General features: G+C 37.8%; 2 protein-coding genes across 2 annotated transcripts in view; one reads left to right on the forward strand and one right to left on the reverse strand.

Annotated features, from left to right (window-relative positions):
- Window positions 1–4: 4 nt before the first annotated feature.
- On the reverse strand, window positions 5–13,890 carry UBE2B (ubiquitin conjugating enzyme E2 B). Its single transcript, XM_016197550.2, has 6 exons — window positions 13,789–13,890; window positions 11,591–11,671; window positions 9,550–9,575; window positions 5,286–5,375; window positions 2,623–2,711; window positions 5–1,544 (listed from the first exon to the last, which is right to left on the reverse strand). The coding sequence occupies exons 1-6, from the start codon at window positions 13,830–13,832 to the stop codon at window positions 1,416–1,418; spliced, it is 459 nt and encodes a 152-aa protein (XP_016053036.1). The 5' UTR covers window positions 13,833–13,890; the 3' UTR covers window positions 5–1,415.
- A 5,807-nt stretch (window positions 13,891–19,697) lies between these two features.
- CDKL3 (cyclin dependent kinase like 3) overlaps window positions 19,698–25,001 on the forward strand; it is a 38,059-nt gene continuing 32,755 nt past the window's right edge. The window contains exons 1-2 of the mRNA XM_016197551.2: window positions 19,698–19,862; window positions 23,239–23,433. Of these exons, the coding sequence (XP_016053037.2) occupies window positions 19,698–19,862; window positions 23,239–23,433 (360 nt within the window). The remainder of the gene's footprint in view (window positions 19,863–23,238; window positions 23,434–25,001) is intronic.

Here is a 25,001-nt window from a genome sequence, read left to right on the forward strand (position 1 = left end):
CAGATGGTTCAACAGAATTTACTTGTATATTTTCCATTGTCTATCCTACTTGAAGGCATAGGATAGCTTTGTATTAGCTTTCTACAACATTGTGTTTTAAATTTATCCAGTAAACTAAGATGCAGTACAACTTTTATACAATTTAGGAGATTAAAAAAAAAAATCTCCACAAAAGAAAGCAACTCAGCAGGCTCTGGTATTAAAACATTTTTCCAGAGTAAACAGATACGCAGTTGTATTGAAAGGCAATTTTCAAATATTTAAATTATACCAAGATTCCTTCCAAGTGTCTGCCTTGCTCATCCAATGCAACCAAATCTTACTCACTGCTAATAATGGGGCATGGATTTTTGGTAAATGTTTATCGTCTTACTTTCCTCATTATCAAAAATCTTTTAAAGTGCTATCAAGTAGCAAAATAAGTTGCATCAGCTCTCTGTTCATTAAAGGTAAAGGTGCTAATTCCTCAAGGTAGAGGTGCAAATTGTGAAATCACAAGAGGTACAGTTTAACAGTAAGTAGAACATGAAGAAACAGTAACAAGGCCTAAGTACAGAGTTGGAACAAACCAGTTTATAACTGCTCAACTGAGGCTAATATAGGTGCATTCAAAATAAAGTCTGAACCTGGCCAATGTGGCTCAGTGGATGAGCATCGTCTCATGCACCAAGAGGTCACTGGTTTGATTCTGGGTCAGGGCACAGGCTTGGTGATCCCCAGTAGGAGGCGTGCAGGAGGCAGCCAACTGATGTTTCTCTCTCATCCATATTTCTCTCTCTCCCTCTCCCTTCCTCTCTCTAAAAATAAAAACACATTAAAAAAAAAATCACACATAAAGTTTGAGATTATAAGTGGTGTTTAGAATCAAATTTGAAGAATTTCTTGATAAAATATAAATCTGTTCTTTGAAATTTGAAATAAAACTATCAACTGACAGAGAGCTAGAGACTTATTAACCCCTCCTACACAGATAAGGAAATAAGTGACAAAGTCTCTTGCACTGAAGTTATGTATTTTAACAGCTTTACATGTAATATTCATATATAAAAAACTTTAAGTGCTTTTCTCCAATTTAAAAATCTAAAGAATTCAAAAATAAGGCATTCAATATTTGAAAAAAGTACAGATTTACAAAATGTGTATATTCTGTCATGAAAACTCCACACCAACATTATACACTTGGAAAAAAATACAAACAGGATATATTACAAATTTATGTAAGCAATAACTTAGTTCACACCATGCAATAAAAAGTACATTAATCAAGATACACAAGCTTTTATAGGTTCTAAACTGAAGGACTTTTTTTTCTGCAGAATCCTTAAAACCGGTGGCACTTAAAATTTGTTAGCCTTTCTACTGAGAGGTAAATTATACACAACAATGATGAAAAAGATTAACAGACCAGTTGTCTATTATGAATCATTCCAGCTTTGTTCAACAATGGCTGAAACTCTTTTCTCATATTCTCGTTTGTTTTCCTGATAAAGTTGTGCTGCCTGGCTATTTGCTGGACTGTTTGGATTTGGTTCATCCAGCAGAGACTAGAAGGAGAGAAAAAAATGAGATTTGCAGAGTTATTCTCTGTATTGACATGGGTCAGATAAAGGAGCACAGAAGTTATACAAAATGGCAGAAATCAATACTCCATATTTTTAGGTCTAAATACTTTTCAGAAATAGCTTGATAAACATTAAGAAGGTTCCTACTGCTAGAGAACTTAAACTTCTAAAACAAATCTCTCTCACTCGCCTTAAGACCTCTAATTTCAAATAAATTGGAAAAGAACATCTTCAGCATAACTAACACATTAAACTAGGAAACAAGCAGTTTGATTTGGTTAATATACAACACCTATAAATAGCTTAGTAAACAACATTTTCCAAAGTTAAGCTCTATTATTGTAGTTACTTGGCACATCTGACTGTAAGTTGGATAGTTAATCTTGTTCTCTTTAATCAATAAAACGTATACATCTAGCAGCAAAGGAATGAAATAGGAAGGTTAAAAACTGTTTATAAGGTGACCCCAATTAAAGCAAAAGTGTGATAGAAAAGCTTTAAAAAGGTCAGAAAACCAAAACGTTACTTCCGCTCCTCTCAAATCCACATAACTAAAACACATCTCACTCCACCCCTCCGCAAAACTGTCATTCAAGGCCAACTGTGAAATATTCTGCCAGAGTGCTTTGGCAAATAGTTACACTACTTTCTTTTTTTGATATAGAATTTCTTAGACAGGGCAACATTCTCAATGCTTCTCTGCACTTGGCAGTTTCTTGAGGTCCCTATGGTTTCTCTAAGCAATCTTTATCTGTCCCCAAGATTTTCCATTCTTCTTCAAAACTCCTGGCTACAATTCATGGGCACAAATAATACTTGACCTGTGAGAACATTAACTTACATGTGAACAGGAAAATAACTGTTGATTTGATCTAAGGTGGTCACCAGTGAAAAAGCAGACCAATTGTCTGAAAATCATGGGTTTTTGTCTGAACTCTGTCACTGGTTACGTGGGTGCTGGGAAGGTTAGTTTGCCCACTTGGTCTTTAGATTACTCCTAAAAGAGCTGACTGGATCCCACAGTCTTGAAAAATTATGATGCATCTTAATACACACTTACCTGAATTGATGTTAAAATAGAAGATACATCGTATGTTGGACTCCATCGATTCTGAAGGATATCTAAACATATGCTACCATCAGCATACACTGCAAAGACAACACTAAAACTGGTTACATATTAACTCTGTAATATCTGTTAAGAGAAATCTACCACATAAACAGAACACTTGGCCCAGAGAAAAGTTTTGAACATCAGGCAGTAACTAAACCTCCTTCTGTCACAGAACAACCAGTCTGAAAACTAAGGTCTCTTATTTTCTATCCTTCATCAGGAAGCTGAGTGAGAGTTACACTTTTTCAAGACACCATATAGCAAATCTGTTTAAATTACCTATTTCTAAATATTCTTAAATAAAGCTCTTGAAATGAAAAGGTTATTTTTTAACAGAGCAATTCCACTCCCAGAAGTTAGTTATTCTAAAAAAATGATCACGGACATGCAAAGTTTTATTTACAGATGTTTACTGTAATACTAATTATAAGAGTGAAAAATTGCAAACTACCTTGTGGCCAATAAAGAGGGGACTGGCTAAATGCTACATTCATATAACCAATACCACTACAGCCAACAGAAATTACATACATCTACTCTATGTTAACTAATGTAGAAAAAATACATCTACAATATATTACCTTAACAATTTTCCAAATATTTATATAAGATAATTCCATTATAAAAAATTATATATAAATATTTTTATTTCAGGTATATGCAGTTACAAAAAATTTGTAAAACTAAATGCCAAAATCTAAGTAGTGGATATCTGTAGATAGGATTATGAAGGATCTTACTTTCTTTACCTTTTCTTGTATTTTGTGATTTGATTTTGCATTGAGTATTGCTTCCCTTTTATAATTAAAAGTCAAAATCAAGGTAATTAACATGTTTTAGAAGTCTTTAGAGTAACCCAGATCACTTTACATAAAAAGAGTAATGCAGCTTTTTGGGGGTAGACAAGGCAAATTATACTTAAAATGTTCTAACACTGATTATGGTTATGGTTGCACAACAGAGTGAATATACCAAAATCTCTGAACATATTTTAAATGGGTGAAGAGCATGGTACATAAATTATATTTCAATAAAGACGTTAAAATAAAAGGAGTAAACCAGGAAGTTAATAAAAAAGTATTGATAGCAGAAAAAAGGAAAACGAAGTTACTAATATTAAAGGACAAAAAATAACCTAATACATTGTTTCCCTATAAATCTGTTAATCCTATATCTATACACATATATCCCCTGCAGATTCTATGTTTATTCTGCCTTAATTTACAGAGCCCCCTTACTACAATTTGGGTTGATTCAATACCAAGTCTAAGCCAGATAAAGCAACAGAGGAATAAATGGTACGTAACTTGAGAATTTCCCCCAAACAGAAACAAAAAATAAAATTAAACCTGTATTGGACTAAAAAAGGGGGGGAGGGTAGCTGGATGGAAAAAGCAAAAGCAATTAAATCTAGTATTGGAAAGTCACACTGGTTCCAAACACACAAACATACCTCTCTGAGTAGGGAGCTCTATCTGCCTATAGCCCACTCATGCAGTCTACAATACTAGCCTAGAGAGGACTTCTGAAAATGTTCCTCCTGAAAATAAGCTAACTGATGGGAAGCCACATTTAAAGGAGCAAAAGGTGCCCTAGCCAGTTTGGCTCAGTGGTTAGAGTGTTGGCCCTCAGACCGAAGAATCCCGGGTTTGATTCCAGCCAGGGGGACATACCTCAGTTGCAGGCTCAATTCCCCAGCCCCGGTAGAGACACGTGAGGGAGACAACCAATCGATGTGTCTCTCGCATATCAACGCCCCCCCCCCCCCCCACTCCAGAAGCAATGGAAAAAATATCCTCGGGTGAGGATTAAAAAAATAAAGGAACAAAAGGTTACAAAAAGGAAAGAGAGCTTAAGTATCGTGGATAAGTCTTTCAGACAGTAATTTATATCCAGGAATATAAAATATATTAGAAGGAAATAGCAAAAAGTCGGCAAAGAGCAAATTTAATTACAAAAGGGTCACTCAGCAATCATTTATGACAAATAGTAATAAAAAACTTCTAAAAGTGAAAATAGGAACAAGAAAAACATGTAAAACTGTATTTTAAAAAGCCTTAGAAACACACAAACCTTTGACCAAGTAATGCCACTTCCAAAAACTTATTCTAAAGAAATATTCAGGATTATTTTCAAGAATATTAGAAGTGCTGAAAACCAACAACTAGACACTGATTAGATAAATTATGGGAAATTCAGAACATTCTGTAGCCACTAAGAATGATCTAAGAATACTTAATAAGGGAAAATGTTCATAGTATAAAAAATTACTTAACTTTACACAGAACATACCAATTCTATACAAGCACTTCTTTGTATTTTTTAAAAGCTAAATTGTAAGTGACAAATTCCTTTCAGTATCTTTTACATTTCTACAAATAGATATTACTTTAAAATCAGAGATGATTAAAACAAAAACAAATTTATCTCAAATCTGAAACCTTGGTAAGATTCCAGACAACAGAAACGTGGCTAATACTGACATGGAGGAAACATCTAGAAGTGGGCCCTGAAAGTGTTAAGTATGGGGCAAGACCTAAAAGGAAGGAAACAAGTATTTTTTTCCCTTCCCTCTATCATTTGCAAAGTCTAACAAAATTGCTACTTACCATTTGGATGAAACATTTTGGATAAAAACCTAACAGTTGGTGGTTTATTTGGATATTCTTCAGAAAATTCTATTACTAGTTTAAAAGTACCTAGATAGAAAACAAACCAAAATAATTATAGTAAAGACAAGCAAAACTTTTCAATCTCTTCATCAATCAATTCTCAACACATACTGTTTTTTGTACCACATAAAAATTAACGTGAATTTTGGTTCAGCACATGAAACGTACTAATATATATATACTTCTATCTATAGCAGACATAACACACAGCACTGGCAAGCACTTAGGGAACTAATACTTTCACATACTATTGGTGGGAATGATAACTGTAATATTTTTAAAAGGCAATTTGGTCCTACCTATTAAAACATAAAATGCACGTTTGGAGAAATAGTTTATTATAGCTTAGAAGAAGGGTGGGTGCCCAGAGGATTTTGAGAGGGGATGACTACCACATGACAAAGGACTCAGATTGGAGGCTTAGGCACTAATGCGAAAGGTCTGTACTGTCCCACAACAATCCCTTCACTTAAATATGCCAAGAATCAATCGGTAACTGCCTACTATTGTTGGTTATAGACCAACACGGTACATTTTGGTCAGTCTACATTAGTATTTTCTGGTCAATAGAAATATAGGCATTTTTTAAATTATGCATTTGTAACAAAGTAAATCTGTTTATAGTAAGCAAAAAAGTTAAGAACTCTCAACTCCAATTCCAAATCCACTTCACAGAAATAGTAGCACTATTAGTGGTTTTGGGTTTATCTTTGTAGACTTTTGTGTGTACTCACTATCCAGAGTCCTTTTATTTTGAGGAAATTCACCTCAAAGGTAAGCTGGTTGGAGAGGTCCTCCCTCTAACTATTACCCCTTAGACATACTTATTCCTATTGAAATCAGTAAGTTTAAACCATTCCAGGTATCTCCACAAGGTTCTTTTCTTATGTCACCAATACTGTTTAAAATATATATACATATATATGTGTATATATGCCAACTATAACTGAAAAATAAAATTTAAAGAATAATTTCAACAACTACCCAAACAACAAAAACCCTTAACGTAAATTCTAAGCTCCTGCTCCTGGCTTCAGTTTACTCAGATTAGAGGCATGTATTTAGTATAAAATATCTTGTTGGTCCAGCCGGACGTGGCTCAGGGGTTGAGCATCGACCTAGGATCCAGGAGATCACAGTTCGATTCCTGGTCAGGGCACATGCCTGGGTTGCAGGCTTGATCCCCAGTCGGGGGCATGCAGGAGGCAGTCAATCAATGACTCTCATTATTAATTTTTTCTCTCTCTCCCCCCCTCCCTGTAATCAATAAAGATATATTTAAAAAATAATAAAATAAAAATATCTCCTTCACTATTCATAGATTTGATGTACAAACTCTACCTCTACATTTTGTTTGGAAATTTGGGATTAGGGAGGCCAAAGATATAAGCAAAATCAAAGGTGATATCCATTTCATATTCTGATATATTAATAGAGGTACTACGAAGTGTATAATTAGTGAAGACAAGCTTATACCTAATTATGTATCTTTAAAGTTTACATTCTAATTACAAAAATGTACCATGTAAAAATTTCAGGCAAACACAAATACAAAATGTATTTTTAAGCTCCCCCTCCCCATTTTATGGGGTCTCAGGACCCTTTTACACTCTTACTCCCAACAACCACCCACACCAAGCTTCCAACATGAAGTCACTGAATGTGAAGCTGGAAAAAGTGCATGCAATAACATACATTTTATGGTACCTCCACCAAAAATAAAAAATAATTTCATTTAAAAATATTGGCTCTCTAATAATCAGCCTGCAAAAATTTCCAAAACTTTTAACAATCTGTTCTCACAAATCAGTACAAGCTGCTTCCAGCACACCACTGGCTATAACTATCGATATGTGTTGTATTAAAAACTATAACTCAGAAAACCTTAAAATAACTATAAATTCATTACACATTTACCTAAATAACATTTAATGAAGAAAAACAAAAACAAAACAACTATCTTCTCCCCAAGTTAGTGAGAAATAAAGCATTGTTTTACATTTCTGCAAACCTCTTTAGACTGCCTTAACAGAAGACAGCTGCATTCTCTTAGCTGCTTCTGTATTCAATCTGTTGCAATATGCTGTTTTGGTTGAGGAGCATGAAGAAAATCAGGCATCACAAATTATGTAAATGAAAAAGGAGGAGTATTTTCATAGCTTTTTCAGATAATTAGATATTTTTTGATATTACACCAAAGAAATGGTAGGTTTTTAAAGGTTAGTTGCAACATAGAATCTGAAACCATATAAATAAACCTTTTGCATCACTTACATTTGGAAAATATTGGTTCACTGTTATAATAAATCTTCTAAATGTCACCATATTCCATTATATACCACACACAAAAATCACAATAGGTAATACCACCTACTGATCTCATCAGAGAAATCTTAAAAGTATTGGGAAGCTGTCATTTTATCAGCAGCAACAAACATTGTCAGCTGCTCTCCTTGGCCTAACAGCTCACTTAGGTCACTTTTGAGAGTATGTCTGCCAAATGCTCAGGCCGAAATAATCAGTTTGTCAGTCATTCTTTCAAGTAAAAATGTTCCATGAAAAAAGCAGTAGTTTAAGTTGCAACTCAAACACCTGCAGAAGTGCTTTTCCTCCAGACAATCATATTTTGGTATATAAAAAAAGTGCTGTACACATACTTCCCACTTCATCACACAGAATATTAAAAAGATGTATACTTGGGTCAGAATTTAATATTAATAATTTCCACTTTTTCATCAAGGTATTTTTTAAGTGAAACTGGCATCTTTAAAATGCAAAAAATACAATGACTATTAGTACACTTAGGTGCCACTGTCTTGATTTGTGCCAAGATGCTGAACTGCTTGAGTCCTGTTTTAGTCACTAATGCTTTTGTAACATCAGAACAAATGTCAATACAGTGAAAAAGGAAAATACAGTAATGTCTTAGTATTGGTATGAAGACAGTTTTCATCACATGGAACCCCTGAAAGGGTCTTAGGGACCTTAAGGGGTTTATGGAACATTCTTGAGAACACCTTGGTACAGGGTTAAAAGCTTAAGTCCTCTATTTAATTCCTAACCCTGACCTAGAGGTAACCACTGATAACAGTGTGGTATATAACCCTTTAACATAACACACACATTTGCATGTATGTACTTAGTAAAAATGTGATATGATATACATTATTCTGTAATGTTGTCATTTGTCCAGATCTACCTTATTCCTTAACAAGTTTATAATATTCCAGAGTCTAGCTATATTTTAATTTGCTAACCATTTCCTCTATTGGTCATTCAGGTTATCTCCTTAAAAATGGCGCTGCATCAGTATCTTTGTACAAATATCCCTGCTACATTAATGCTGAAGCTATTTTAATAATTAAAACAAACCTGTTTAACAATTTCTTTTAGAATTGGAAATGTGCTTCCTCTTCTTGTTTTTAAAATGTTTTTATTGATTTCGGGGGGGGGGGCGAGAGAGAAACATCAATGGCTGCCTCCTGCACACCCCCTACTGGGAGATTGAGCCCGAAATTCGGGCTTGTGCCCTGACAGGGAATCAAACCAGCAACCTCCTGGTGCATGGGAAGACACTCAACTGAGCTGCACCTACTGGGCTGTTTAACAATTAAAAAAACAAAACACCATGCTATAATTAGGAAAAATCTAATACCTGGTTAAAATCAATTTGAGAAGCTCAATTATAAATAAATATTTGAATTAGTTTTCCATTTCCCTGGCTCTTGGTGAAAATATTGAATTTAAGATGCAAAAGATTATGCAGAATGCTATTTATGGGTGTTGAATGCTAGCTGTATGTCAAACTACTGGCAGCTATATATAAGAACCATTTCAGCTCAACATCCTATCCATAGATAGTGAAGTTTAAAAAAAAGGGACATGATTACCCTCCTGGTATTTACCTCAGGAACACTGTTAGTATGCTACAAAGGTCACTGAAATTTAAACTATTCTCAACACAGACCCCACCATCTAAGTCATGGTTCCTTAGCCAAACATTAAAGTAACAGAGTAACTGACAACAAAGGTGATCAAGCTGATAAGAGAAGAAAGTCTTGTAAACAATTCTCAGTAGCAGTATTTAGTTTTAATTTGACCTATTAACAAGAGAAAACCGTTTTTAGTAGACACATTGGTGTTAAAATTCCTACTTTAAAAAAGCCTCTGAATGCTATAGAAAACATGGAGAATGACTTACCATCTTCAAAGGGTGTCCCTTCTGGTCTGAAAACAAGAAGATATCTGATTAAAAAAAGTTTTTCATTCTTTCATTCTTTTTCCTGATTTTTCAAGAGTGGAAAGGATAAACTCAAACAGAAAGGGGCTCATTTTGATGATTTGTGGAGTTTTTAAAATATTGTTAACTTAACCCTTTGCGGTCGCTTGTCTATTCTTAGCCACCAAAGCTTTTTTACCGTTCCGGTTATATGTCTGCTCTCAGCCACCACAGCAAGGAACCGTACAAATCTTAACTCCATTCATGTATCAGTTCATAAATCTTGTTTATCCTTCATAATCTTGCATGTTACATATCACTGCTCTTTCAATGGAAATTAATTCTGACCAGTACGACACCCATGTCCAAATTTAGTATGACCGCAAAGGGTTAATACCATCTTAGCCCTACATTTTTATAGATGTAAACATAAAAGGTAGTTTTTACTTTCTAAGTTTTCCTTTTAGGGAAGCTTTACAAAACAAAACAAAATTGTCATAATTTTAGCACAAAAATCATTCAGTTCATAAATACTATCCAGTCATCTTTGTAAATGTGTGTTTTAAGAGAAAAGGTCCTATTTTAATTTACATCAGTAATGGAAATCAATACCCTTTAAGTACATCACCAAAACAGTGTGTTCCGCTTTTTTTTAAATCCTCACCTAAGGATATGTTCATTGATTTGAGAGAGAGAAGGGAGAAAGAGAAACATCCGTCGGTAGGGCCCTGTATGCTCCTGACCCAGGGATCAGATCCAAAACCTAGGTATGTGCTCTGACTGGGAATCAAACCCTCAACCTTTTGGTGTACAGGACATTCGCTCCAACAAACTGAGCCACTAGGCCAGGGCAGGTGTGTTCTGCTTTCCAACAGTGCAATTTCTCACTCAAATTGGATAGACATAACTGAAGTCATCAAGAAAGCCAGTTTCTTTTGCTCAAATCTTTTCCCTGCCTCCACACCTCAATTTCATTTTTCCCAAAGCAACAGCATGAAGCTTAACTATTACTTGTAAGGCATATTCAGGATGTCAAAGAAGCACATTAACAGCCTGAATTTAATATAATCACTTTAGAATATGCTCACTTTTCCACTAGTCTTTGAGGTAGACTCTCATAACTAATTCAGAGGGAACTCAGAATTGTTTATGAAAGTATTCTCCTTTAAAGTTTTAGTGCAAAACACTTTCAAGTCTGGGAAAAATAAACAAAAAAGTCATAAGGAAATTTTATATTAAAAAGCATATATGCAATATGTATGTAAAATGTAAGACTGCTTCTCAAAGATGCCATTCAATTACAGGCATATCTCATTTTATTGTGCTTCACTTTATTGCACTTCACAGACGTTGCCTTTTTTTTTATGAATTGAAAACAAGGTCCACCACCAGCCAAAAATAAAAAAATAAAAAATAAATAGCCTGGCCAGCATGGCTCAGCAGTTGAGCATCAAACTGTGATCCAAGAGATTGCGGTTCAATTCATGGTCTACGCGCATGCCCAGGTTTCCAACTAAATCCCCAGTAGGGGTGTGTACAGGAGGCAGCCGATCAATGACTCTCTCATCATTGATGTATCTCTCTCTTCCTCCCTCTGAAATCAATAAAGACATATTTAAAAATAAATAGTATCTCTGAGGTATGCCTGAATTTCATATTGGGCTATGAAACATTTTTCATTTAAATTCTTGCCATAGTATATGTTCTCAGTATTTTTGGTTCCTAGCCTTTTTTACAGTTCTAAAACAATACAAGCATAAACACTTGCTTGGTACATTTTGTACAAAATAATTTATCTCTTCTCCTTTAGTATCAAATGGTATTTTTTATCAAGTAAAACCCAAAGTTCTTATAAAAATCATACGTATTAACACCAAAATGCAAATAAATTTTATGTAACCACTAAAACTTTTATGGGAATGTTTTTTCTAATTTACCTTGCAGTTTCTCAGCCTCTTTTCCCAGTTGCCCGTTTTTTCTTAAATATCATCAAACCTATCAGCTGTTTTATCTTTCAACTCACCCAAATATAACTGCATTCCACTGCATGATGTTGTTTTCAGATGGTGCGCCACTGACACCCACAGGTGGGTCCTCTTGCAATCTAGAAATCCGTAGTAATTTTAAAAGTTGAACATATGGGCCACTAAAAAGGCCAAATAGAACACCTATAAACTCTATACTATCTACTTTGAGACACAAATGAAATCTATTTCCTTGTTCTTGTGCTGAGCAGGAATAAAGCATGTGACACACACACACACACAAAAATCAACCAGGTATATATACTTATTAGATGCCTCTCCAAGTTACCTTAAAATTCCCAAGGGCTTGGGAGTATCCCTCTTCAAATACGATCAAGGTTAAGTAAGGTATCTTTCAAGAACTAATGTATATAGTCTGCCTTCAACCAAAAATAAATAAAGACCTCAAGTGCAAAAAATATTTTTACACAACCATCAATTTTGCTGCCGAGTCCTAACTACTGCTACTTGTGCAACATGGCCACCAAACTTCCTCCCCCTTAAAACAAAAAAAACCCTCCGTGTAACCACTATACGACTGAAAACACTTTTTTCAATTTGATTAGGAAAGTCGTTTCAGGCAGGAGAGTTACTTTATCCCATTTGCTTCAATTAGCAATGGCTTTTAAAGTAATCAAAGATTCAGTTTGGTTTTCCATCAGTTCCCATTTTAAAGGCTCTGCACGAACACTCAATCTTTCACAAATCAGGAGACTCAATACAAAGCTATCTTCCAACATTTGTTAGTCAAATTCTTGTAACCAGAAGACCCTTGGAAAACTACCAAAGGTACCATGTGTTCAATTCAGAAGCAGAGAATCGCAGCAAGAAATCAGGGTAACTGAACACGAACTGGAAGTTTTATTATTTGAATTTCACTCATCTGAATTTCAGCTCATTTGAAATCTAATGTCAAGCTTTAGAAGATGGCTTTTACATGAATGAAACAGGGCACCTCCTTTCAAAAACTCAGTAAAAAACCGGTATTTTTATAGCTCTCTATATGTATATATGCAGTGATTACCATGTGCTATGATACTTTTAAGTAAGTCCACATAAAAACGGTTCTTTTTAGTCAACCTCAAGAAAACTGGGCCATGAACAGAAGCCTGACAGAAATTATGCTGCCTGACGCCCACCCAAGTTAACTGGCTAAGCAGCTACAAATATATTCAATAATAAATTGGTCGAAGCTCGAAACAATGGCTTCCAAATGTCTAACCTACGATTTTATAATCGCGAAGTTGAGAGGTTACTTCCTGAGCGGCTAATCTAAGTTTTTATACTAGATATTTCGTCTCAATCTGGGCAAGTCTGCTCAAAAAAAACACAGAGGATCGCAAAACTAAGTTTTCTGTTACTCCCCCCAGCCCAGTACCTCCAAGTAAAAGGTAAACAACTGAAAAATAGTCACTTCCTCCTCTCCAACCCCCACACCTCCTAACAAAACCCTGTTTTACAAAAGGAGGCCCAGGGAGTATCAGGTTAGCGCCAGCGTCAGGGAAGGCATTTTCCAGACTCCGGAGACTATACATAGGGAGGGCTTTCTCCACCAGGCCACGGAGCGGAGTTCCAGAAGGTACTGGCAGCCGGAGTTGCCAGCTTGAGTCCCCGGTCTCGAAGCCAGTTCTCAAGGTCCTTTCAGGCGGGAGGGGGAGAGTCGGGTTTCGCAGGATGGGTTAACCACCTCCGGACCTCGCGCGGCAGACCCCACCCTCACTGCAGAAAGGGGGGGGTGCTCTTCGCCGCAACCCTGCCCCTCCGGGACCGCAGGGCCATCGAACAAAGCTGAGTGGCCGAACAAGCGAGGAAAAAGCTTCTGCAAGGGCTCGCTTTCGGGGTTGAGGGAAAGGGCACCGCAGGGTGCAGGGGCGGGGGGCTGGGGGGTAAGGTTTCAACGGTAGGGCGACGCGACACGTCAGGCAGCTGGCCCAGTCGGGCAAAGGAGTATCCTAGGAGCCCACAGCCATTTTTTTTTTTTTACTTTCGGGGGGTAGGGCTATCTAAATTTCTTACGACGGAGTGAGAAAACAAGGATGAGGGAGTGCGAACCGGGGTTAGAACTGGCCTTCCGTCGCTCCCGCGGGGCCCACGGCCGGCCCTCGGAGGACCCGGGGGAAGGTGCCCCGGTTCCCCACCCTGTAGGCCCGTAGCTCTGCAGAGGAGCCGTCGTCCAGGCGAAGATGAAGGGCCTTACCGCTTGAAATCCCGCATGAGTCTCCTCCGGGCGGGGGTCGACATGCTCCCCAGCTGCCCCGCGATCCGTCTGAAAGAAAAGAGTCCCGCGCAGCCCCCCCACCCCCCGGCGCGGCGGCCGAATCACTGCGGGTCACCGCCACCGAGGCTGCACAAACAACCCTGCAATGACGTCTCCCTCCGCCGCCTCCAGATCCCTCCGCCCTCCGCCGGTACCACAGCGCGAGGGGTGGAGGAAAGTGGGAGGGGACATCTGAGAGTTTCTGCGGGAGCCTTTCAGCAACGTCCTATCCATTTAATTATATGGACTTAATTATAAAATTATGAACTTAATTATAAAATTATTTTATGTGTTAGGACAAGATATTGTGGGTTAAGAGGCACCAAAACCGAAATTTAATCTTGTTGCGTCCCCTTTCACTAGGTTAGGTCCGACCGAGTGGGGAGAGGGCAACGCGAACCGGGATTGAGATTTCAGGCAAAGGAGGTGGGGGTGACGTAAGGTCACGTGACTACCGGCGGCGTTGTCAACAATCCACCCCGGAGGGGGAGGTGGCGAAGTATCTAGAACCACGTGCCCCTATGACGCGATTAGAGCTGATGCTGTGAGAGCGTACCCTGGATCTGAGTCTCAGCCAGGTATATGAAGCAGGTAGTTAAGTTGACCGGATGGGCACACACCTTTATTAGTTTTACAAACACGTGGTCCCGTGAACAGTGAGGGCAATCGGAGAGGAAGAGGCTGTGGGAAGCAAAGCATGTTTTGCTTCTTAAGTCTTTAAAACCGAGCTAAAAATTATTCGGATTTAAAATCCCCTCTGGTTGCTTCAATGGCTTATCAAATCTGGTACATAAGGAAGAGTGTTGGGACCACCATTTTTTCTATTAAGTGAGGTATTGAATACTAAGGCCCATACAAAGTAAGTGCTTTAGGGGCACCGAATAGCCTGTATGTGCATTGCAGTGGCATTGGAAATTATGGGCAAAGATAAAAGAATGGTGTAGATTGTACAAGGTGTGTTCACACTCCCTATGGAATTACAAATTTTCCTTTTCTCTTATGGATCTGCTCTCATTTGAGGATTTGTGTCAGAACATGGATTTGGCTACAATGGGGTACTGTTGTCTTTGTCAAGAAATGTAGGGATGAGATAGATCTCCAGAGGGCAGCATTTTAAAATATGTATATATCTTTATTGATTTGAGCGAGAGGAAGGGAGAGAGAAACATCAATGATGATTGAGTCATTGATCGCCTTCCTCCTGCGCTACTGCTCACTGGGGATGAGCCTGCAACCCAGACAGGTGCCCTGACGGGAAATCCAACCCTGATCTCCTGGATAGTGGGTCCATCCATGCTCAACAGCTGAGCCACGCTGGCTGGGCCAGAGGACAGCATATTGATGGGTAGTCTGTTGTTAAAGAAACCTAAAAATCTGATTCAGATCTGGGGGACAGGTCATGAAGACATGGGTGGGGATTTTATATTTAGCCTGAATAACTCATTTCAGGTGTTCTACACTAGCATGTTAGGTGCAAATGCACCAGAAATGCTCCCCGCAGCAGCAAGGGGTGGGGTGGGGGGCAGCTAAGAGTTACTGACCCTTGTTAGAGGACTCTGAATCTTTTCATATACATCAGGGTAATTCTTCAGCCCAAACCAGAATGAGAGGATAGGGTGAGGGCCTTAGTATTGTCCCAAGATTCCCATAGTTGACTGGAACCAGAGAGGGTTAATTTTCCCCACATTCCTGGTATCTCCTGTGGACAAAAAAGGAGCCACATACTAAACCTGACAATCTCAGGGGAGGCCTGCATGGCAGGCTTTACAATCTCAGAGACCTAAAGTAGCCTCGTAGGATGATTTGAAATTAAAGCTTCCTAAGTAAAATGGAGTCATGGAGGGTAGTGGTGTCCTAGGCCTATTGTCTTTTTGCATCTATTATAACATACCTTTGTTATGTGAGAGTAATCCCCTTTATCCAGACCCCTGGGTCAAAATCTCCCACCAGAACATGAGACCACTGGACCCTTCATTGTTATCTTGTTTTCTGCATACCATCTCTGGGTGCTGTAAATATTAACTATCCTGTACCCACCGATGTAAAAGAAGTATTTGAGTCTGATTTACTTTTTATCCAATCTCAGAGGTTTCCCCACTTTGTGTTCTACCACCTCCCTAATCACCAGTGGATTTCATGTAACCCCTTTTGATTCTGATGTATAAAATGGTAAAACTGCCATTTTCCTGGAGCATTTTCTCAATCTGTTAAGAGATTTTGCTTCCCAGCAATTGTCATCAGTTTGGCTCAAACTGGTTAAAATTTTGTACAGGTTTGGACGTTTCCTATGTCAACACTCCCTTTCTTCAAACCCTGAAGTCTGTCTCTTACTTTTAGTAACTGCCTTTGTGATCAAGTTAACCAGGCCTACCTCTTGATAGGTCCTGAGCTAGTCAGTTTATAGTCCACAAATTTATAATTGTTTTTGGAAACCCAGTCTATGGTTTTCCAAAATGAAGTAACACTTTTTAAAAAAAATGTCTTGATTTCAGAGAGAGGGAAAGATAGAAACATCAATGATGAGAGAGAATCATTGATCGGCTGCCTCCTGCACACCCCCTACAGGGGATTGAGCCTGCAACCTGGGCATGTGCCTTGACCGGGAATCGAACCAGTGACCTCCTGGTTCATGGGTCGACGCTCAACCACTGAGCCACTCCGGCTGGGTGAAGTAACACTTTCGACAAAATCAGTGAAGGCGTTTCATTTAAGCCTTAGAGCTGTGTATAAGCAAGAATTATTGGCTGTTGTGGTTATCAGGGGTACCATAATCTATTTGTAGTGTTAAACACATTCAAGAGTAAATTTGAAGATCTAATTGGCTTTATTAAGCCATTCATGAATTGGGTAACATCCCATCTAGCAAAAACTCAGAAAGGCACTCTTGAGTTTTACAAAATGGAAGGTTTTATAGGAAGAGGGTGGGACAGGGAGTTATTAACAAGAGAACAGAAAGGATTATTTGGGGGCAGGGACATCTGTTTGAGTGGGAAGAGAATGGGAAGGGTTTTTTATCATGCAAATTGTCTCTTCTTTCAATGAGGGGATGGAGAGGACCCACATGATAGATTCATTGGTGTTGAATTTTCTGATCAAGGTTGTTTCTGGGAGAGCTTGAAAGTGCAATTAGCCTTAGCCAGTTTGGCTCAGTGGTTAGAGTGTTGGCCTAGGGACTGAAGGGTCGCAGGTTCGACCCTGGCCAAGAGCACATACCTTGGTTGTAGGCTTAACCGCCCCCTCTCTGATCCAGATGTTTCTCTCGCCCCCTCTTTCCCTCCCTTCCACTTTCTCTGTAAAGCAAATGGGAAAAAAATATCCTTGGGTGAGGATTGAAAAACAAAAAAAGTGCAATTAGATGAGGCATCAAATCTAGCTTTGGTATCATGGGCTTTTAGCACAAGTGATGCTGTTTTGGGCCTATGGTTCACAATAGAGTTTTTATTTTTATTTTTTTTTTAAAGTTTATCTGTATTGTTGAAAGTATTACAAATGTCCCCTTTTTTCTTCCCATTGACCCCTCCACCAGGCTCCCACCCCCTCCCCAGGCCTTCACCGCACTATTATTGTCTGTGTCCATGGGTTATACATATGTGCATATAAGTTCTTTGGTTAATCTCTTCCTACCCCCCACCCCTTTAAAAGTTATTATTTTATACTGTAGTGATTCTGTAGCTCTAGATTGTGAGCTCATTGAGGGCAAGGACTCTGATTCATGCTTTGTCCCTTACAAATATTTAGTCCACAATAAATATTTAATAAATATGCTTATAAAGTCTGAGCTCACTATGACATTCTTATTCATAGATAGAAAGTATTTTATAACAGGGTTGAATAGCTTTTTTGTTGTTGTTAATCCTTACCTGAGGATATTTTTTTCCCATTGCTTTCCAGAGAGGGTGGAAGGGAGGGAAGAGGGGGGGGGAGAGAAATAGGGTGTGGGGGGAATTGGTTGTCTCCGGAACAGCTGGGAATCGAACCAGAGACCCTTCGATGCACAGGCCAACACTCTAACCACTGAGCCACACTGGTCAGGGCTGAATAACTTTTTAAAAGGAAAGAATCCTCAGTATTTTGGTAGTGATCAACAAAATCCATGACTATCTCTCCCTCCCCTTCCACTCCTCTCTCAATATAAACTTTAGCAGCATAGAAACACTTGGGAAGCTTTAAAAATAGCAATTCCTTTACCCTATCTCATTTAAATTAGGATCTCTGGGATGGAGCCTTTTTAAAAGCTCACCAGATGTAACCGAGGTAAGTGCCCTCGACTGAGAATCATTGAATCCTGAACCCTGGTAGGTTTGTGGGCCAGCGCTGTAACCAGGGCTCCAAACCAACCAGGGCTCACAGATGTAATTTAAATACGCATGGTGGGTGGCACCATCTGGACTAGAATTTTTGGAGAGTAATGTTTTTTTTTAACAGAAAAAAATAAATGAAGGCCTAAGAAAGAGGACACTTCCTGGGCACTTGTTCCATCGGTACCCTTGTTATTCATTGGAGGCTGGAAGGCCAGCAGAACCCCGTGTCCTTATTAAGCAGTTAGATAACACTTTTTTCCTCTCGGCCCTTGTGTGTTAATCCGTGTGTGGGAGAACCCGTCGAAATACTTGCTTTCCCAAAGAGGAAGTTTTACAGTTTTGACACATAGTAAGGAACTTTTCTTAAAAAGGATTACTATGAGTTTGAAAAAATTTTAAAGCACATTGCAGAAATGTTCTTGATCTAAGAAGCGTCCTGTCCCCCATTTTAAGGATGAAATGTGGACAGCTGAACTGGAACTCAGGTCTGTGGAATATTAACATAACTAGGTAACTTAGAAAACTACAATTACACTAGACTTGCTTGGAAGTCTTTTACAAGAAGTCTCTACTACTGAAAGACACCAGCCATCCTTTTAGGACCCAGCAGAAGCGGCACGTGCTCTCTGGCCTGGAGACACAGGCGAGGCCGGTTGGACAAGCCTCCGCGACGGTTCCTCTACCCGAGAGTATTTGCAGTCGCTCCCGCTGCAGTAAAAAATGCTCACGCTCCTCCATCTCCGCTTTAAACCAACTTTGCGAGGAAGACCCAATTTGATCATTGGCCACCGCTAATTCCCACCCCGGAAGCGAAGTTCCTTTGAGCGTACACCGGAAGCTCTTTTTTTTTTTCCGCTTTTTCTCATTTCCCTTCCGGGTTAGGCCTGCCAGGCCCGTGTTCCGGTCTTGCGCACTAGGTTCGGAGCGCGAGGCCGGCGGCACCGTTGCCATGGTAGTGGGTGGTGGAAAGCTTGCGGGGCCAGCTGCCTGAGTAGGGCTGGGACTGCGCGGGGCCGGACTTTCGGGACTACAGAATGGGCTGAGGCGGTGGCGGCTGCCCGGACGAGGTCGTCTGCCGGGCGAAGGGTGCGACCCTGGGCCGGGACCCTAAGACATCTGCTTTGAGGAGTGGGCGGGACCGAGGTTTTCTTCGGTCCTGGGGACTAACCTGTGGGAGACTGCAGTATTGCGGGAACCTCATATTTGACGCAGGCATGACAGCAAGTGTGAGGATAACCTCCCTCCCCCTTGGTGGATTGTGACGTGTAGTGAAGGAATCTTAAAATTTAATGTTGATGGAAATAAGCGAGGCAGCGGGAGGCTCCCGAAGTTCTCCTGAGGGCTGGAGCCCCACAAGGGCACCTTACTGCCGAGCTGGCAGTTTCCAAAGACAAGTGGTGTCTGTGGAAAATATTCCTATTTTCCCTCTGTTTCTATATTTTAAAGTAGGAGTTTATTGTGGAAATACGTTACCCAGCTTGAATAATAAATAAAGTAAAAATGTTTAATTCTTTCTTTATTTCTATGAAGAAGAAGCCGGGCTTAAGAATGGAGATGTATGAAACCCTTGGAAAAGTGGGAGAGGGAAGTTATGGAACAGTCATGAAGTGTAAACATAAGGATACCGGGCAGATAGTGGCCATTAAGATATTTTATGAGACACCAGAAAAATCTGTCAACAAAATTGCAACGAGAGAAATAAAGTTTCTAAAGGTTTGCTTCTTTTCCCTTAATTGCTCTGTAAGTCGAAAGAGAAATAGTTATGGAAAAAAATTATATAAGGAATATTTCAGTTAACACGTGTATTAAGACGGATAATAGAAAAACAAGTGTGATACCCTAATTGTCTACATTTTGTAATTTTATAGTGATACCAGATATATGTGTGTACGTATAACATAACAAAAGCTATACCAAATATTGTGAAGTAATAATTCAGAAATATCCATGTATAATACTTAATAAAAATGTCTGCATTGTGCAAGGCATTGTTCCAGATGCTCAGACTAGAAATGAGACTATAATGAGGTAAAAGACAGTACCTGCTCTTCAGGACTTTTATTATTTAATCAGAAAGACAGGAGGACATATAAAATAATACTGGAATAAAAAGTGGCTCATAATAAATGCCAAGTGATTAACACAAAGTCCTGTTGGGTAGGGATGGTTTCTTGGAAGAATTGGGACATGAATTTGGCTTTAAATGATGTGTAGAATTTATGTGAGAGGGAGAAACTATTGTATTACAGGTTAGCGAAACAGCTTAAGCTCAGAGAGGCTAAAGCAGGACAATTATAAAGAGCAGAGTGGAAAGGACAAGAGCAGAGACATTTGCCTGTAGAATTGCTTGTATTGAAATAGAGATGGGATTAGAGAAGTAAGTTGGAGGTAGGTTTTAAAGTCTCATCTTTTGGACTAAGGAGTTAAGATGTGAATTTGTAAGAGGATGAAGGTTTTGAATTCAGAGTAAAGAAACTCTATAAATATAAATGTGGCACTATTTTTTAGAAAAGATTGGAGGACTCAGAAGAAAAATAGGGCGGCCTATTATGTGAGTTTAATTCAGGAATACTGGTAAATGTTGTGAAGGTCCTTGCTGGAATCCAGCAAGTTGAATGGAAAGTAAAGTTAAAACATGATATATTTCAAAAGAATATACAAGAGAGTCTAAAAGGAAGTGGAACGGAAGGAGTCACAGGTATCTTTGAGGTTTGGTCAGTATTATCATTGATGAAAATTTGAAAGACCCCAAAGAGACATAGTTTGGGAACTAGTTCAGTTTTAGAAATGTTGAATTTGAGGTGACAGGAGTACATTAAAAGATGACCAGTGGGCTCTTAGAGATGGGGAACAATATCAGGAGAGATCAAGGCAGGAGATAGGATTTTGTTCAGTTATGACAGGTCAACCCAGGGGAAGGAAAGAACTCAGGAGTGTGAAGGAAGGAGCATTAGCATCCCTTGGTGACTGAGTACAAAACTAGTGATTTAAAAATACTTAAATATATATGTATTTTATATATTGGGATTTATCTAGATGCATTAAAGTTTATGATTTTGATAGTGTAGTCTAGAGGTTTTATGCAATGAAGAAAACAGATACTCTTGCTCATTTTTATCTGATCTAAAAGTAATATTCTCTTTCTTTGTAAGTGTATATTAGATATGATAGGTCAATTTGCTTTCTAAATAGAAAAAATATATTAGGCGTCCGTGGATTGTTGGAACTGCTCTATTTCTAGACAGTGAAAAGGAAAGTTAAAGTCAGTAAAGATGTTATAATTTTGTGTAAGATACCAGTCCTTATCCTGAGGACCTAAAATATAATTATACTGTTATGACAACTATTATGCACTGTAAGTAAGAAATCTGATTAGAGGAACACCTTTTCCCAGGCAGTACTTTAGCTCTTTCTTCAACTCTGTTGCATTTAAGCTGATTATTTTTTTCTATTTAATAATTTTTAAAAGCCAAGAACACAGGGATGATTTTGAAAATGTACTTAACTATACAACTATTATGCAAACTATTTTGAGACATCTTAACTATTCTTATTGGTTTATTTCTTATAGAATTTTTAGTTTAATATAATTCCACAAGAGATTTCTTGTATTAGATAACATTCTTAGTCTAAAAGGACTGTCATAATGACATACTTTGAACTAAATTTTTATCTTCTAGAATTTCACTAAATAAATGGCAGTAATTAGTGAAACCATCTGTATAAAAGGTGTCTAGTAATGAAGGAAAACAAAAGCAAACAACTTGAAAAGGGGTAATGGAGCATTTCTAGGGGTTTCATGGGAGAGTGTACCTGATTCCTTACCTGAGTGGATCCTCCCTAATGCTTATTAACTCCCATTAACCCTTCACTGCTTTTACCTTTAAAATAAAGACTGCATAGAAAACCCATAATTTTCCTTAGTTGGAAGATTAATACTGTAGTGTCCAAAAGCAGTCATTTCTTTTCACTACTGCCAACATGCTGTCCCTGCAGTACTCTGGCATCTTGCCCACCAGGGAAATTGGGAGCAAAAATAGGAAAGGCATCTGGCACTGTATTTTGGCATGTTTTTCTATTAGTCATGTTTTAAGGATTGGTTTATGTATTAATACAGATAAGCAGAAAATTTGATATTGTCCCATCAGAATAAAGGCAAATAATTTTCATAAAAGTATAGTTTTCTAATGAATCCAACATTGAAAATATACCCTTTAATTTTTAGCCAACTGAATAAATATTTTTGGTAATTTGAAAAAGTTAAATATTTGAGAGAGTTGATTGTAATTAAATCAATGTGTAAAAAATAGAATAACCAGCATAAAATATTAAAATGTCATTTATTTCCTAAGCTGATACATTCCATTTTTTATATTTTGAAATTATTTTAACAGTAATTAATACCAGTCTGAAAAAATGTCTTGTTGCTTAATAGAATAATAAATTATTATTTTATTCTAATACAATAGAATAATGTTTAATAGAACATAAATGTACCCACAAATAATTATATATCTATGTAATGTCCTTATGGCTATAAAGTGGTATTTCATATATCTGGAAGTTTATAGCTATTCTGAGACTCTTTTGTTACAGCGTGATGAATTTACAATATCCACCTGGAACTTATATTTTACTCAAGAGTTTAGGACCAAACTCATAGAATACTTAATTTATATAAATTCAGATCACATACTCAGTAACATTGAAATTCATTCTCATTTGAAGACATAAGGACCTTTTAAATTTCAGATGTTAGATTTAATGACAAATCAAGTTGAAAGATAGGAAGACATCTCTTAGCAGCATGCCAAGTTGCGTTATAGTACATTAAATTATTTTAATAAGCAATCAAATGCTAACTTGAAGTAAAGCAATACATTTCCCTTTGTTCTATAAATAATTATGAAATAGATTAACATTTTCTTAAAATAAGAATGTAAGCAAATCAATTGAGAAATTTCTGTTGAAATGCATAGAGAAAAAGAAGCTGAGAATATTTTTGCTTTTTAAAATGGTATAGTTGTTACATGTACAAATTACTGTGCATGAAATAATTTATTAAAAATCTTGTTTCTTTTGTCAATAGCAATTCCATCATGAAAACCTGGTCAATCTGATTGAAGTTTTTAGACAGAAAAAGAAAATTCATTTGGTGTTTGAATTTATTGACCACACAGTATTAGATGAGTTACAACATTATCGTCATGGACTAGAGAGTAAACGACTTAGAAAATACCTCTTCCAGATCATTCGAGCAATTGAATATCTTCACAATAATAATGTAAGTGCTTCAGGGTAAGCCAAACTATAGGATGTGTGTGAATGATAAGCACCCTTTAAAGATTGTTCTGTTTTTATAAAGGCTGTTAAAAATTATTTTTCTGTACAATATTGGCACCCTGAAAATAGATTCACTACCTTACAATTTACTTGCAGAGAACCAAAAAACATAGTGAGCACACAATATTTATAATTATAGGGCAGACCAAGTATGGGATGCTAAAGGAGGTATTAATAGTTTGGTATGGAGGAATCAAGAGTCAAGTGGGGCATATTTTCTTAGAGAAAGTATATTTAGAAATGTTGAAAGCTAGCCCAGATGAAGGGAGGTTCGAAGGCAGGAACTGGAAACTTCCTACCTTCAAGTGAATGGCAAGTGAATGGGGATGCCTTTTGGGGGAAGAAAGAAGACATAAGGTAGCTGAGAGAGATAGAAACTTGTTTAACTTATGAAAAGTCAAGAAAGGAAAGAAGATCAACCCTTCTGACTTTTAGTGCTGCCTTTAGCATTACCGAGTATGTATTTCACGCAGGAGGTTATTATGGAGATATTTTGTTCCCACCATGAGCTCTAATTTCTGAAAAGTTAGATATATATTCAGGAAATAACAGTAAAATCTTCAAAAATCGTTTTATTAATAAGCGATATAGGCAGAACATCTATATATTACAGGCTTTTTTTAAGACATCCTAATTTCCAGTTTTCTGTCTTGCTTAATAGTTTATCACATTTTTACTGCTTTGAAAAATATGGTTGTGATAGCAACTGGAATTTCCTTACCAGCTAGATCCATGGGGAGGCAGTGTAATTCAAAAGTTAAGCGCACCAGTCTTTGAAATCAGACTACCTTAGGTTTTTCACCCACCCGCTTATCTGTGGATAACCACACAACTTGTGTAGTTCACAACTTGCACAGTAAAAGGTGGCAGCCCCATTACTCTGTGGCCCGAAGAAAGTTATCTAGCTTCTCTGAGCCTCATTTTCTTTTTTTGTTTGCTTGCTTGTTTTTGTTTTTAGTGCTTTTTAATATTTTTAAAATTTATGTTCAAAATATTACAGATGTCCCTTTTTCTCCCCAGTGACCCATTCCACCCTCCCCGCCCCTCCCCAGTCCCTCTCCATACCATTGTCCGAGTCCTTGAGTTGTGCACATATGCATATAAGTTCTTTGGTTACTCTCTCCCCCTCCACCATCCCTCTGAGATTCATCAGTCTTATCCATGCTTCCGTGTCATTGAATCATTTCTGTTCATCAGTTTATTAAGTTCTTTTGAGCCTCATTTTCTTTATCTGTGAAATGATAGCATAGTACCTCACAGAATTTTTGTAAAGATCAAATTAGGTAGTAGGTATAAAGTGTTTAGCACTGTATTAGGCACATTTTAAGTGCTCAATAAATAGTGCTAGTAGGGAGTCAGGAATAGTCATGTTATTGTATTCCTATAGCGCCTTATCTATAGTAGACTTTAAAAAGGTTTTTTGAATAAAGGGAGATATCAGTATGGGCTAGGCTGAGAGTAGAAGACTTCAAAGAAGAGCTAAAACTAAAGTAAGTACAGTTTTGAACT

Source organism: Miniopterus natalensis, chromosome 4 (genome assembly GCF_054644295.1).
Source record: "Miniopterus natalensis isolate mMinNat1 chromosome 4, mMinNat1.hap1, whole genome shotgun sequence".
NCBI lineage: Eukaryota > Metazoa > Chordata > Mammalia > Chiroptera > Miniopteridae > Miniopterus > Miniopterus natalensis.

Coding starts and splice junctions, on each gene's coding strand:
- UBE2B (XM_016197550.2), bottom strand. CDS start 13,832: ATGTCGACCCCCGCCCGGAGGAGACTCATGCGGGATTTCAAGCG. Junction 11,672..13,788: donor CTCATGCGGGATTTCAAGCG/GTAAGGCCCTTC, acceptor ACGGATTTCTAG/ATTGCAAGAGGACCCACCTG. Junction 2,712..5,285: donor CAAAATGTTTCATCCAAATG/GTAAGTAGCAAT, acceptor TTGTCTTTGCAG/TGTATGCTGATGGTAGCATA.